At 35.8% G+C, this 16504-nt stretch overlaps 2 protein-coding genes across 19 annotated transcripts in view; one reads left to right on the top strand and one right to left on the bottom strand.

Moving 5' to 3' along the window:
* LOC145505369 (uncharacterized) overlaps positions 1–16504 on the top strand; it is a 138375-nt gene that overhangs the window by 56208 nt on the left and 65663 nt on the right. Inside the window, exon 2 of one of the 18 annotated variants that reach the window (XM_081487332.1) lies at positions 12866–12988. The exons of 14 other annotated variants lie outside the window; for them this stretch is intronic. In XM_081487332.1, the coding sequence (XP_081343458.1) occupies positions 12866–12904 (39 nt within the window). In that variant the 3' untranslated portion in view covers positions 12905–12988. Of the gene's footprint in view, positions 1–3705; positions 3800–9576; positions 9761–12865; positions 12989–16504 lie in introns of those variants that run through there. 3 more of the 18 variants (XM_081487228.1, XM_081487324.1, XM_081487340.1) reach the window with 3 other exon arrangements.
* Positions 1–16504, bottom strand: part of LOC145504779 (neurotrypsin-like) — a 74674-nt gene that overhangs the window by 34169 nt on the left and 24001 nt on the right. Inside the window, 3 exon segments of the mRNA XM_081486090.1 lie at positions 2413–2554; positions 4611–4789; positions 11838–11988. Of these exon segments, the coding sequence (XP_081342216.1) occupies positions 2413–2554; positions 4611–4789; positions 11838–11988 (472 nt within the window).

Genomic DNA, 16504 nt, shown 5'->3' with positions numbered 1-16504 from the left:
GGTTCAATGATTTCTCAAGCATCATTCCCATCCATGATGAAACGTGGATTTTAACCCATCAAAATCAGAGTAATAACAGTGTTTCTACCTTTTTATAAGGTTACATAATCTGATTTTTTAAACTTTCATGAATTATATTTGTGTTTCAATTGACTTTATTTGTAACACTGCCTTACTGAAAAACCCGAAGTATATTATAATATATATATATATATATATATATATATACACACACTGTAGAAATAGGAAAGATCCACAAAGTCAAAAATTAGCAAATAAGTCAATCTCTACCTTCGTTCATCTTCTCCCCAGTTTAGTTCTTTTGTTCTGTAAAATCCAAACAAGCCTCCAGAAATCCCTGGGCTAAAAGATATCTGAAGTGTCTTTCAATTGGTCTATATAAATAATTAAACTCTAACTCATAAATTTTATGTTAGTCACTTCCATCCCAATTTATTATTTCTGTACTAAGAGTATGAAGAGATCTTTCTCTCTGAAAAATGAATTTTCCTAATCTTTTCCTATGCACTTACTTATTAAATTTATTTAACATGATAAACATTTCAATTAATTAAAACAATGCAACTTTCAATGTCATTCTAAGACTTCTATTTTGCTGACTTATCGATTCTTAGCTAAAAAAGTAATTATCCTAAATTCCATACTGCTATCACGCTCAACTTACACCAGGTTTCCACAAAATGCAGCAATCGGATTACATCCATTCATATCGATTATGTAAGAGACAGCAAGAGGTCATTTTACTTTGGGATTTCGTTTGTATGAAGAAACCCAGAGTTCACCGTCTTTTTCATTCCAAAAGTGCATTCTCTTTCAGAAATTCCTCTGTAAACTAAAATGTAAATGTAGCAGGTGCCTATTCTACCTTCTAACGTAATCATTTAGAATTTTAACAAATATTGAGAACACTTTCAGAACCATTAAGTTCTGATACTCTGTATATGCAAGAAAAACTGAATGTATCTGTGAAACAATAAAATAAAATAAAAAATGGAGAAAAAATCAGCATTTATTCAGTTGTTTTCACTAATAAGGAAAAATATGAGAACAGTAAACAATAATACTTTTGAATTTTTCTAAACTTGTGAAAATGGGATACAGTTCTCAGACTAACAGAGATTTACTTGGATGAAACGGCATTTTAAAGTAATTCTTATTAATTAAATATCAATATTTATTTGGCTAGCATGTCATAGCCCTTGACCTCATAATTATAATTAACTGCACTGCCCATGAAAATTCAAAATATTTGTCAATCGCATACATCTATACCTTTGTGATGTCATTATTTACAACAGGAAAATTTAAACTAATTGATATATTCAGTAAATTATAGTATGAACATCATCAGTTATGTTATTAAAATTATGACTACAGTAATATAAAGTAAAAAAGTGAATAGTAAAATTATATATCTACTACTAGAGCTGCTACAAAGTTATACACAAGTTTTAATAATGGAAAAATTAGGAGTAGTTTTTTATTTTCTCTTTTTTCCAAATCGCTAAAATTTTATATTACTTTTACAACTTTAAAAATATATGTTTAAACATAGCTTGAATGAAAGCATATTTTAAGTTTTAATAAATATTTGCAATTAATTCTATCTCAAGCTGAAATAATATAATTTTGCTTATTTCTTTTAAACAAGAGACAATTACTTCAAGTATGACATAGCAATATGGAAAATAAGAAAGAATGGGCATCCATGGGCTTCATTCAGATATTAGCTCAAAGGCATCATTTGCAATTACTTCAAGCAACTTAGGTCTTTACTCTGGAATGCATTATGTGTGTGACATGAAATATATTGCTCAAAGTGTGATACTCAGTTTTTAAGAGAATGAGGTCAAGGGTGAGTTCAAAAGGTCATCTCATGACAAGAAAGCTGTTTTTCTCAAATAAAAGTGGTAATTATCATCACATTATGAGAAAGGAAATAATGTAATACCAAAGAATTTGACATTGGACTTCTCTGAAATTTTAAATACAGTGATGTTATTACTAACAACATCCAATAGTAGCAATGCATCAGAATAAAACTGATCATTCACAGCATACAGTCTTACTTAAATAGACAAAACGGGACTTAGAAGTCATCCATGGCTCCAACCAGTTATTCAAGAAGAGGGGTCATGGCAGGAAAGGCAAATGAGATAAATAGCAAGATATGGTTATTTATCATCAAAGAAATGTTATTGTTTTTTAATTGCTGAACTTCCATATATAGATAGGTAGATAAGAGGGGTAGGAAGGTAGGTAGAATAGACAGGTAGATAATAATTGAGAATATATACTGTTAGTATTATAGACATTACAAGCAAGGGTGACAAAATAAGACTTTTAAAAATATAGCTTGGCATTTAGCTATCTCATATCAATAGATCTTACTTAAATCCCAGCTGTCAGCAAACCACATAGGTATTAAGATCAGTCCAGCCATCATTACAGACAGTCCCCCACTGTCCCCTGTAATACACTTCCAGGCGACGCTCATGGCTGCCTTTACCACCTGCAAGTCTGATGACGCCATCTGCGACAAGAAGAAGACACGGAGACTGAGCAAATAATGATCAGAAAAAGGCAGAGCAACATTGTAATTTCATGAGAAATATCATCCTACCCAGATCTCTCTCGAGGCCTTTTTTTAAACTCCTATTAGAATTGTCCTTGGTAGCTCGGACAGTAAAGAGCCTGTCTGCAATGCTGGAGACCTGAGTTCAATCCCTGGATCGGGAAGATACCCTGGAGAAGAAAATGGCACCCCACTCCAGGATTCTTCCCATGAACCGAAGAGCCTGGAGGACTACGGTCCATGGGGTGGCAAAGAGTCATTCACAGCTGAAGCAACTAAGCACACAAGCATAGAACTGTGCTCAGTGATCTGAGATCATTAACGGGATTGTTCTTGAACAAAGTCATAACACATATCGGTCCTAACAAACTACTTCCCTTTTATTTCTACTCTTGTGTCTAACTAGAAAAATATACTCTGATATAATTCCAAAGTAACTATTTAGATTTCTTCAGATTAAATAATACTTGGGAAATTTCTTATGGTTTTAATCTCCTTAAAAGTATGAGCAATATTTGTCACTTTAATTTAAAAAGTATAAAAACACAGTAACTTGGAAATAGCTGAAAAATTTAACTGTGAATGAAAAAATACTGAAATATGAAGACAGAAAAAGCTACTCTGGTTAAAGAGTGATCTATCATGTCAAAATATTTATTACTATTCCTTAGGCATTCATAAAGGATTTCCTGGTGGCTCAGATGGTAAAGAATCCACCTGCAATGCAGGAGACCCAGGTTCAATTCCTGAGTTGGGAAGATCCCCTGGAGAAGGGAATAAAAACTAGGGTGCATGTTTTGCCTGTGTTCTTTTATCGATAATACAAATCTAAATTTCAGTCTTCTGAAATTAAATGAATACTTAATTCCCAGAAAATCCTGTAAAAAGCTTCTAAGCAGATACACAATATAATAAATTCATTCCCCAAAAAGTATAAGAGGCCATTTCCATCCAAAATAATCCAAACACTGTCCCTCTTCCCAAATGAAATATATAAATAATCTTGGGAAAAAGTCATACTTTTCATGAATCTCTGGGATCATTCAAAGTAAATTAAGGTCTCCTAGCAACAGAATCATTATTAATGTAAAATTTCACTGTTTGCAAAGCATTGTTACACCTGTTACCTCATTTGACCATCCCAGCAACAGTACAAGACTATCCTCATTTGAAAGAGGAGGAAATGGAGGCTCAAGAAGATGAAGTGCTCTGGCTTACAATCTGGTATAAATTTTCTATTTGTTTTGTGTATAAATGGGTTATTCTAATAAAACAACAGTGTATACAGAGCTATGTAAATAAAAAAGTAGACCTTCAGCATTTCACAGTCTGTCAGAAGTATTTCATTTGACTTTTTTAAAGAAATATTAAAGCCTTAATTTTTTTCTTCAAGCTCTTTTTGCTATAGAAACAACAGATTTGTGTTGACCCAACTTCTCTTGCCCATCCATTTCTCTCTTCTTCCCCTCAAACATTTAAGTACATACACATACACTCATTTGCACTCAGACATGTCCTTCTTGCAACACAAGACATAGCTTGACAAGCATGCTGTGATTTGGAACAGTCTGAATATTCAGCACAGCAAAGGTTAACCTGGTTCTTTAATAGTGTGCTTTAATCAACAATCCCATCAAAATAGTTTTACCAGCTATAAACACATTCTGAGAGTCAAGACAGGCTAATAAATGAATGGACTAAATGTATAATTATAAAATCTAACATCCTAAATGTAGCATTGTACACTGATTCTGACTACTAGGTACTATATATTGCAACAAGATCATATATTCTTAATTACTTTATAGGATTGTGTAGCTTTCAACTGAAAAATTCAGAAATATCTATAAATAAAGAGATAGCATTATAATATACAGTGTATATTCTTTTTATGTCTTATTTGGGGGATTTATTTGTAAGTTCATTTAGTAATATCAGCTAAATTGAGAAGGGAAGTTAAGCCCAAATACGGGCGAAGGCAAGAGTGGCTAGGTTGACAGGGTGAAGTTCCTACCTGTTAGAGGGGTACAGGACACTCCAGCATCTTCTTCATGGTCACAGTTATGCTCTCCCCAGGAACTCTTTGGACACTGCTCAATAGAAAGCTCATTCCCAGTGCAGCGTACTTCATCCAACATTACTGGGCCAGACCCTTCCCCAAAATACGCCTGTTTCCACGCTTTGGCAATGCCACTGAACAAACATAAGAACATAAGTCAGATTGAAGGTTAGTCTGACCTGTTTCTTCTTTTGCCTCTGGCAAAGGTAAACTTATGATTAATTTATAATTTTCCGTATCAATTCACTCCACTGTATCTATCTTGGTCCATAAAGTACCAAACTAAGAATGAAAGAGCTACAAGCTAGAGTCTGGGGCCCTGATGACTGTGGAACCACCGTACCAACCTTGAATTAACTATCTCCGGTCTCCAGAGAGAGAAATAGACTCTTGTCTTTGTTGTTGTTGTTCAGCCACGCGGTCACATCTGACCCTTTGCAACCCCATGGACTGCAGCACACCAGGCCTTCTTGTCCCTCACCATCTCCCAAAGTGTGCCCAAGTTCATGTCCATTGCATCAATGATGCTGGACAGCCATCTCATCCTCTGATGACCTCTTCTCCTTCTGCCCTCAATCTTTACCAGCATCAGGGATTTTTCCAGTGAGTCAGCTGTTCACATCAGATGACCAAAAGACTGGAGTTTCAGCTGCAGCATCAGTCCTGCCAACAAATATTCAGTGTCGATTTCCCTTAAGATTGACTGGTTTGATCTCCTTGCTGTCCAAGTGACTTTTAGGAGTCTTCTCCAGCACCACAGTTTGAAGGCATCAATTCTTCGGTGCTCCGCCTTCTTTACAGTCCAGTTCTCACAACCGGACATGACCACTGGCAAGACCATATCCTTGACGATACGGACCTTTGTCGGCAGAGTAATGTCTCTGCTTTTTAACACATGGTCTAGGTTTGTCACAGCTTCCCTGCCAAGAAGCAAATATCTACTGATTTCATGGCTGCAGTCACCGTCCACAGTGATTTTGGAGCCCATGAAGAAGAGATCTGCCACTGCTTCCACCTTTTCCCCCTCTCTTTGCCATGAAGGAATGGGGCTGGATGCCATCATCTTAGCTTTTTTAATATTTAGTTTTAAGCCAGCTCTTTCACTCTCCTCCTTTGCCCTCATCAAGAGGCTCTTTAATTCCTCTTTGCTTTCTGCCATTAGAGTGGTATTATCAGCATATCTGAGGTTGTTGATGTTTCTCCTGACTGTTTTGATTCCAGCTTGTAACTCATCCAGCCTGGCATTTCTCATGTCTTGTTTAAGCCATGGTTATTTTCAGTTCTCTGTTACTCATGGTCAAACATCTCTTCACTCAAATTTATTTGACTAAATTTACTTCTCTCACAATTCAAAGTGACACCATATTCTCTAGAACCCCAGATTTCAGTGAAGAAGATCATGATTGCCTGTCAAAATGATAAATGACCTCAGAAATTGTATCTTCAGCCTTTTTCAGCCATTTAATTCTTAGACTAGAGAATTTATATTTTTAGTTTGCTTTTCAACGATACTGCATCTATTCCCCATTATTTAAGTTGCCTTTTTCTCCTTACATTATAACTATCTTGAGAATTTAAAACCAAAACAGGAATGCAATTTTGATATATGTAATTCAAATTTTACTATCCAGAAATAAGGTTTTATCAGAACAAAGCCACACTCATTCCCAAATTATTGTCTGTGGCTGCTTTTGCACTACACAAAAGCTCAGTGGAGTAATTGGAAAGTCTAAAATATTCACTATCTGTCCCTTTACGGAAAATGTTTGCTGACCCTTGCTCTAGAGGAAAGAGATTAATGAAAGCAAATATGGAAACTGATTTAGAGAACACTGAAAGCTGGAGAGTAGAAGCAGAAGAGACAGGATGACTAATGCAGGCCATGGGGAAGCCAGATAGGAGCAGAGTTTTAGAGAAAGGCAGATTGACCGTCTCTTGGGTCTCTGCCCGGTGACAATTGCTAGAAAAGAAAAAGACCTGTCAAAGAAAATTTCAGTGAGTATAATTCCTTGAGGCAAGACTAGGTGCTAAAATAAAACCAGGGACCAATATGAGAGAAAATAAAATTTGATCCCAAACTCAGAAACAAAAAATAAACTCCAGATGGTTTCAAAATTTAAATAGAAAGAAGGAAAGAAAGGGAGGAAGGAGGGAAAGAGGAAGACAAGATGACTAAAAAGTTAATACAATGCAATGAAATAATAATAACATAGTTCTTATAACCTTGGTAATAAGGGAATTTCCTGAGCAAGATGAAAAACCAAGAAATCAGAAAACAAAGACTAAAAAAAGTTAAACTTATAAATTTGAACTATGTAATAAATAAACCAAACACATAAATTTGAACTATTGTATGGCAAAATACACCACAACCAGATCAAAAGGCAAAGAAGGTGAAAGATATATTTGTAAAATATAACAGCAATCAAATAAAAAAAAATTCCTAGAAGTAAATAATCATAATTTATTATTATCATAATAAAAGAAAAAACGACCAACATCAAAAATAGGGTAATGGAGACAAACAAGCTATTTACAGAAGAAGAAATACCCATGGCCACTGAGCATATTGTAAGATGCTCAACTTACAGTGATCAAATTAAAACAGTTAGAATGCATTTTTACATATCCTTAAAATCCTTTGCACTAAAAATCTAGGCTAAAAGATTAAAAACTAAAGGCTTTCTATTCCCAAGAAAAAAATAACAAACCTAAAATACTCATTACTTGGGAGTGACTTGAGACAGGCTGGACAGAGTAACTGAAATACATTGCATTTCAAATATGTCAAAGATGTGGTAGAGGTTCTAGGAAAAAGCAAAAGCCCTGATTAACAGCCTCTAAACTGTGTTCCTTCCTTAAGGGAGAACACTAGATGGGAGATCAGAAGCCCCGGATAGTGACTCTGGGGAAAATCACCTATGTTATAATGCAGCCTTAAAACATCATTTGGGTGTTTTATTTTCTTCCTTATGCATCTCCATATTTTCCATTGTTTACAACCATTATTTTAATGATCACAAAAATGTTTAATTAAAATAAACTAATCAGAAAAATTAATGCAATAAATTCAAGAACCAAACAAAACAAAAAAAACACGAAGAAATCATGATGTAAAACAAACTAGGTTTCCCAGCTAATTTTGGAGTTCATTAAAAATTAAGATGATATTTATAAATTCACACAGTCCTTCAGCCTATTTCCTGGTGTCCTGGACTGTATTAGCTTTCAGGGGAATACCAAAGAAATGGATGACTCTGCCGTTTAAGACATTGTCTAATACCAGGGAAAGCAACATGAGACTCATGGTTTGTTAAAGGCTAATAAGTACTATGTAAATTTGATAAAGTTGTGTGTTCTCTTCCCTTCCATTATGAAAAGTATGTCCACATCAGCCCTGGCAGTTCATTTGTAGTAACAGTCCCAGTTTTACTACTTTCTCACCATCTGACCACAGAATAAATTTGTGGAATAGGGGTTTTCTGATATAATGCATCGATTTATTAGGTTATTTTATGCAAAGCTGTTTGACCTACACAGCAGCAATCCCCAATAGACACCGAACTGATCCTATGTCTGATCCGTATCCAAAACATTCCTAAACCTATTTAGCTAATCTGATTGTATTCATATAAAATTTGTCTGTTTTTCATAGAAAAAGAGCAAATAAAAAATACCACCTGACTAACTCAATCCCTGGATTTAGCTACTACTTTGACTAGACACAGAATGGAGTTAGGCAATTCTATTGTGTAAAAAGAATTACTTGCTAGGTTATAAAAGATTGGTTCTTTGACAGCAAATATCATTTTGTGACACATAACATTTGGATGAAAAACTCATTTTTACTGGTCAATAGTCCATATTTCTTTCTGGAAAACAATCCCCTCTATCTCCAATAATGATATTTTGAAGTATACTGAATGATTACTGTATCCCAGACACTGGTCTAACAGCTTCAAATGTATTAACTTTTTCAATCCTCCCTACAACCCCATGATGTTATTACCCACTGTTTACAGATGAGGAAACTGAGTTGCAGAAGTTAAACAATTTGCCCAGCATTAGATAGTAAAATTTGTCTGGCTTTAGAGCAGACTCTGAAACACTTTACTTTCTTTCAGTCTCTTGGGGCATTTTCAGTGATGTGTCTGTGGCACATTAATATATAGTCTGTCTAAAACATGCTCATCATCAATTTCCTCCTACAATAAACTTTTCTCCCTTGACTTCCCTATTTCTTTCAGCTTGTATTCATATTTATTCTTATTAATACCTGCCTATTTTGCAAACAGTGTAACATGAAATGAAAAATCCTACCTTGGGAGCCACAAATCTCAAGATTCCAGTCTTCATTCACAGTATAATTTGGGGACTTTGAGTAATCTCAGAGAGCCTAACTTTCTCATCTGTTAAATAAGGCCTCCTTTCTGCTCAATAATTGGACATACTAATAATGTTTATAAAGTATTTTAAAAATTAATAAACAATAAAATAAGAGAACAAATAAATATTTAAAAAGAGCATGAGAAGAATTTTTATTTTGACCACGGAATAATATGGTTCTTTCTTTAAGATAATTTTATAGCCAAAAAAAAAACCTAAGAAGAAAAAAGCGCTCAAAAATTTAAAATTCTTATGTAAATTATGGCATATCCACAAAATAAAATATGATGTCACAGTTCCATGAGCAGCTATGCTTTTAAGAGTTCTGAAAGACATAGGAAATGCTTTAATGTTAAGTGCACAAAAGGAACTCCAATTAAAATGTCTCTATCTGAAACTTCACTGCATATGTATGCATTCTCAAGTTCAATTTTCTAACACTTGGCTTCTTCCTTTCCTAATCCTCATGTTTCTCTGAGTTCTGGATTAATCAAATTTAAATCTCTTAAGTACAGTTATTCCTTTTGTGTTTTAGGACGCTTGCCAGCTACCAAAATCTACAGCCACCATTAAAAGATGAGGGTCAACAAAGACAGCATCTCACAAAGAAATTGTAACCAGCACTCCAGGGAGGCATGATATAGTTTCCCTTTGGGAATTCAACAAAGCAAGTACCACTGAGATGAAACATGCAACATTAAAAATTATTGCATCTGAAAGTACTGTGCCTTTAAGTGAGCAAAACAAATTCTAGGGGAAGAGCACTTGCAGAATACTGCTGTACTGCAAGGTTATGAGAGAAGTAGAAAATCAAAGTAAAGAAAAACAAAGCAAAAGAACAGCATCAGCTCAGATCCTAGGGTACTTAATAATAAAAAGAAAATCTCCACCAAGCTAGATTGTTGGTTATTACACAGGCTTGTGGAAGATCTTTGCTGTCTTGAATATTTGAAGATATTTTTCCTTTTCATCACTTCTCCAAACACAAATCTCCTCATACAAAAGATGGCAGCGAGCAAATGCTTGAGAAAGATGTAAACACTTTACTCAACCCATACATATGTTCAACATTAATACAGTCTTCCTTGTGATTCTATCTCTACATTCTTTCCATGCAGTAGACTATTGTTTGTCAACACAGTCTTTGTTTGAGAACTGTTTATGTAAGTGAAAAAAAAAAAATCTTGGCTCTCAAGAAAGAACTCTACATTACAACATGAATTTTTAGACTCACTTTTAAAACTATGAAAGTGAAAGTGTTAGTTGCTCAGTGGTATTCAACTCTTTGAGACCCCACAGACTATAGCCCGCCAGGCTCCACTGTCTATGGAATTCTCCAGGCAAGAATACTGGAGTGGGTTATCATTTCCTCCTCCAGGGGATCTTCCCAACCCAGGGATCGAACCCAGGTCTCTTGAGTATCCTGCATTAGCAAGTGGGTTCTTTACCAGTAGCGCCACCTGGGAAGCAAATACTTGAGTGATGTTTATCTAATCAAACTTTTGGATCTAGCCTCCCATTTCAGAAGTTACAAGAACCAGAATGAGACAAATTCAGAAGGGAGGATATTCTACAAACCAACTGGTGTGGTCTTTGGTCTCTGCAACAAGTCAGTGTTAGGAAAAACAAGAAACTGTTCTGGATTAAAAGACTTTGGGGGTATAACGTCCAGATGCACCACAAGGCCCTGGGCTAAATTCTGCTACAGAGAAACCATCCGTCAAGGACATGGTGGGAACACCTGTGGAAATCTGAATATTACAGGATATTAAACAATGTAAGAATGATTACCACTGACATTAGTTGTGATGATAATTTGGCTATGTAGGACAATGTTCTTATTTTTAAAAGGTGAAGTATACACTGAAGTATTTAGAGGTAAAATGTTGAAACACCTTTATTTTGTTTTAAAATACTTTAATATTAACCTACAGTTTTGAAAAAGTGGGAGGGGAGGGGTCAGTTGCAAAAACAATTGCAAAAAAATTACGGTTCAAGGTTCAAAAATCATGCTCCAGTGTCAAAGACTATGCTTAACTGGACAAAGTGAAACAAGAACTGAGAAGACTTAATTTTGAGAGGTCTCCACATCAACCCACCCCTACCTGCCACAACATGCTAAATAATTTTTTTCCAATTTAAAGTAAAATATCAACTTCAGAAGATCTGCCAGTATAATTTCAGAGAAACTTTTAGGCCTGCTATACCAATGTTCAAAATCACTAAAGACAAGGATCAGAGGATACACAATTATACCATACTATTCCAAAGTAACCATAACTAAAGCAACATATAATATTGGTTTTCTGTCTTTATTCCACAAGCTTCATTGCCATATCCTGCATAGGAATTATTTCCTTTGAACATTAATAAACATTCTTTGTTCTAAGCACATACCTAACAAATAAGGAGCAAAGGGCAAAAGTTTAGAAGATATTTGGGGGAAAGAAGTTGAACTTCAGTTAAAGCCTCACAACTAGTTTCATCATATGACTTTGGTAAGTTACTGCAGTTGACCGTGCTAGTTACTACCTGGGAGTCCTATAAAGGCTCCCGATAAAAAGTGGTAAAAGGCTTAAGGTTCTTAAGGATACAAAATCAGTTGAATTCAGATACAAACAGGTTAGATCTATAGGTACATAGACATTCTCTTCAAGGAGACTACTGCCAAATACAATGATCAAAAAGGTGGCTTTTTCTACTTGTTCAAAGAAATGTGCAATTTAAACACACCTATCTTTGGGTATGGAAGTAATAAACTTGAAATGTAAGCAAAACAAAAGAAGAAGAACCAACCTCAGACCCAGCTGCCTGCAGACCACTTCTGCATCTGCATCATCCCACTGGTCGTCACAGACTGTCCCCCACTGACCGGCATGGTAGACCTCCACTCGGCCCTCACGCACACTGCTCCCCCCAGCAAGGCGCAGGATGGGGAACGCAGGGCCTGCAATATGAAATTAACAACAAATTAAACCTACACATTCATACTGAGCTATAGAAGATCAGGTATATTCTATTTCTTTGCCATTCTCAATCATAAAGTTATATTTAATAAGCCACTTCAGCAATATGGACATACCCACGCATGTCTAATATATTTTATGATAATCTCAACTGATTAAAATCCTCCAACTTGAATTACATTCATACAAATAGCTGTCAAGAGGAAGCAGTCTAAATTCACTTTTTCCCGAGGACCTCAGAAACCAGAAAAGACACACTCAAAACTGCAGTTATTGGAAATCCATTTGATTTTTATGGTATTGTGGGGGATAGCATTGATTTTTTATTTACAGTAACTTGAGAATTACCAACATGTAATTATTAAGAATGGCACTTATATCTATGACATACTTGCTTTCAGCATAGAAATATTTTTACATTTGTAGAGATCAAGTCAAAGTTAACATTATCACATTATAAGAAGCTGGTGGACATCACAGCCAGTACCTTCAAAAAACAATATTGAAGATTCATTTGTGTATGAATCAGTTCATCATTTGTGTATGAATCAATTCATTCTCTGTGAAGAATACCAGAGGCTTCCCCATGCAAATTCCTTATTATAGTCTACAATGCCCTTATCTAGCTTCATCAGTTTTTTAATTTTTCTCTCTTTTTCTTAGTCTAGAATTGAGGACACAGGGAACGCCTTTCCCTTTCACTCAAGTACTTCAGATACCCAGCTATGTAGAAGGCATGTAATAAATATTTGTTGACTGACTGGATTGGCAAACGATGACTAAAAGCCTAGAAAGAATATCCCAAACAACGAAAAATAACTATTGATATCCACTCCTTCAATTCTGTTTCTTAAACAGCTGTTAGGCAGAGAGGCACTGCACAAATGCTACCCTTAAGAAGTATATTGCCTCGGGATATGGACAACATGAGTACAGATGGGAGACCATTGAGAAGGCCCTGCAGGGGTTCAGATGCAAAAGGTGCTCGCCCACCCCCGGAGGAAATTAGGGAATCTCTTCTAAAGGAGCTGTAGCTGAGAGGGCCAAGATGATGGATGGGACTTCATAAGTTCTACATGGGGGATGTGCACTTCAGACAAAATGAACCGAATGAACACAAGCATAGAAACACAAAGCTGTATGTGTTTGGGAAACAGAACGGCCCTCTAATTTTTCTGGAATAAAGAATGTGAGATGGTCAAAGGTTCAGAACAGGCTGGGTCCCTATTAGGAAATTTAGTGTTATCTTTTGCCAAATACTCATCATTTATCCACATGAAATATGCTTCTAATTCCTCCACAGTATAAGCAGCTATCAATAAATGGTACTTGGACATTCATATTTATATTCAAATATCACACCAGAGAAGGGATTTAGATTAGCAAACATGTACATATACTCATACTCTGATATTTGTAACACAGTTTTCTTACATAAGTCAACTAGCACTTGTAATTTGGAAAAGGATAAAGGTAGGTTTAATAAACATAACTGTTCTCAACAGTATATAGCAGCTTCTTATAATTAATGACTGCTGAATTATGACAAGAAACCTAAATTTACATGTTACTATGTTTTTCTTTTAAGAAGCTTGGAAAATATAGAAACAAACCAATAGAAACAGCATAAATTTCTTAAACTATTATATCCTTCTCTGCTTCTCCTCTCCCCACCTCCATAGTAAGCTTGGAGAAAACAGAAAAAAAAAAAAATTTAAAAGGAAATTTAAAATTATCTACAACCTAGAAACATTATGGCATAATTACCTTACATTTTTTTAAACGTTGTGCTTTATTTTTAAATGTAGTTTTTACACTGGTTGTGTAAGTATTTGTGAAAATATAGAGAAGCTCAAAGACAAAATTTAGTCACCATCTCACATCTTCCCAATAAATACACGCACAAAAAAAAAATCACTTGAAAGAAATTTCAGTGAAGTAGTTGACTGGTATTTAACTTATGGATAAATAAAACTCCCAGACATTTTCATTTATACTGATATTTCCTATGTCCAATACAAAGATACGATCTTCTACTTTGTAAGTGTTGGAAAAGTACTAAATGCCAAGATGCTAAATGTAAATTCCAAACTAAAAGAAAGTATTAATGTTAAAGGTCTGCTGCTGTGCCTTAAGATAGACTCAGTGTTTGCTGATTTGAGCTATTTGTTTTCATATTCTCATTTAATTTACCATAAAAGCATATTTTTTCATTCTCACTTCTAATTTATCTCAACCTTCGATATGTTATATATGCTTACATCAACCTTAAATTTATCTTTGCAGCCAGAGCATAAACAAGTGGATAGATTATAGAGAATGGAGAGCTTTTTTAAAAAAAGAGTAGACAGAGAGCCTGAAAAAAATATACTGACTTCCCATTGTTGTTAGAATTAAATGCAGGCTTTTAGAGTACTACAAACTGTATGTGTGTATAACTGAGTCATTTTGCTGTACACCAGAGACTGGCACAACACTGTAAATCAAATTAAAAATAAAATAAAGTACTATGAAACCCTGAAAAAAAAAAGGATTGTTTTCAAAAATTTACTTACTTCACTACTTGAAAAATGTTAACATACTTTATCAGTTCAGTTGAACACAGAATACAAGCAATGTCTACAAAAAGCAGTGCACTGTTGAGCCCGATGCACAGCATCCCTGATGTAGCAATGTGTAAACATGTGTTTGCCACAAGTAGGATTACCAAGAGGTGGAGAGGCAAAGGAAGAAAAGGAAAAACTTACAAGACATAAAGACTTAGAATGCACCTTGCATCCACAAAAGGACTGTAGCTCTCCAAGCACACACTTGTGTGATATCTTGCACCATTTCCATTGGTTCTTCCAGTCAGTTCACAGGAATGACCCTAGCTTGGATCTTCCTATGTTTTGCAGAGGGAGTGTGTCAATTCCTTCCCTGATACTTGTACTCAATCAGAAACCATTGCCCTCGGCTGTCTGCTGGCATTCTAAGACCTGGGACATCTGATCACGCTACTATCGCCAAGAAAATCCAAAAAGGTGTGATAGCCACAGGTTGTGGTCACACGTTAAAACAATCACGGACCCCAGAAAACCCACCCACAATTGTGAAACTAAAAGCTTAGAAAGAATATCCCAAACAAGGAAAAATAACTAGCAAAGGGAGCTTCTCCCGCTGCTTCCGTTCACATGATCATACACACATCTGTATACCAAAACCACATACTAATCACCAATGCTGCAGATGGTGACTGCAGTCATAAAATTAAAAGATGCTTCCTCCTTGGAAGGAAAGTTATGACCAACCCAGGCAGCATATTAAAAAATAGCGACATTACTTTGCCAACAAAGGTCCATCTCGTCAAGGCTAAGGTTTATCCAGTAGTCATGTATGGATATGAGAGTTGGACTATAAAGAAAGCTGAGCGCCGAAGAATTGATGCTTTTGAACTGTGGTGTTGGAGAAGACTCTTGAGAGTCCCTTGGGCTGCAAGGAGATCCAACCAGTCCTTCCTAAAGGAGATCAGTCCTGGGTGTTCATTGGAAGGACTGATGTTGAAGCTGAAGGTCCAATCCTTTGGCCACCTGATGAGAAGAGCTGACTCATTTGAAAAGACCCTGATGCTGGGAAAGACTGAAGGCAGGACGAGAAGGGGACAACAGAGGATGAGATGGTTGGATGGCATCACTGAGTCAGTGGAGATGAGTTTGAGTAAACTCCGGGAGTTGGTGATGGACAGGGAAACCTGGCATGCTGCGGTCCATTGGATCGCGAACAGTCAGACACGACTGAGCGACTGAACTGAACTGAATGCCTAGGACATCATGCATAGGAGCCCTTATCCAAGGTAGCGATTTGTTTTATGGAATGTGCTATCTTCAAAGAATAATGCTAATAACTATGATTCTATTCTATTTTATAAAGTGAAAACATTTTATTATAGTTTCTGTATTTTATATTTGGTTTCAAGATGACTTTTAACTTGATTCCATCACAATTTTTCATTACCCAAATAAGTGTTTCATATACAGTATATAATAATCCTATAAACAAATTATATTAAAACAGAAAATATGTGAAGTGAGGTCAGGGCTTCTCAGGCGATCCAGTGGTTAAGAGTTTGCCTTGCAATGCAGGGGACACCAGTTCAAACCCTGGTCTAGGAAGATCCCACATGCTAGGGGGCAGTTAGGTGCAAGCATCACATCTACTAAAGCCTGCATGATCTAGAGCCTGTGCTCCACAGCAAGAAAAGCCACCTCAATCAATGAGAAGCCCGTGCACTGCAACTAGAGAGTAGCCCCCACTTACTGCAACTAGAGAGAGCCCGTGCACAGCAGTCAAGACTCGGTGCAATCAAAAAATTTTTTAATTAAAAAAAAAAAACAACTGAGTTCAAATGGAAATCCGACTGTTACATGAATTCCTTTGAAGACTAATTAGATTGTTGATAGACTATGATGATTCAGACTCAGGTCTGTATTTCAACGCTTAGGAAAACATTCAACTAAG

The sequence above is a fragment of the Giraffa tippelskirchi genome, chromosome 1 (assembly GCF_054371585.1).
Source record: "Giraffa tippelskirchi isolate mGirTip1 chromosome 1, T2T-mGirTip1v1.2.pri, whole genome shotgun sequence".
Lineage (NCBI taxonomy): Eukaryota > Metazoa > Chordata > Mammalia > Artiodactyla > Giraffidae > Giraffa > Giraffa tippelskirchi.
This window is presented reverse-complemented; position numbering and strand designations above follow the sequence as displayed.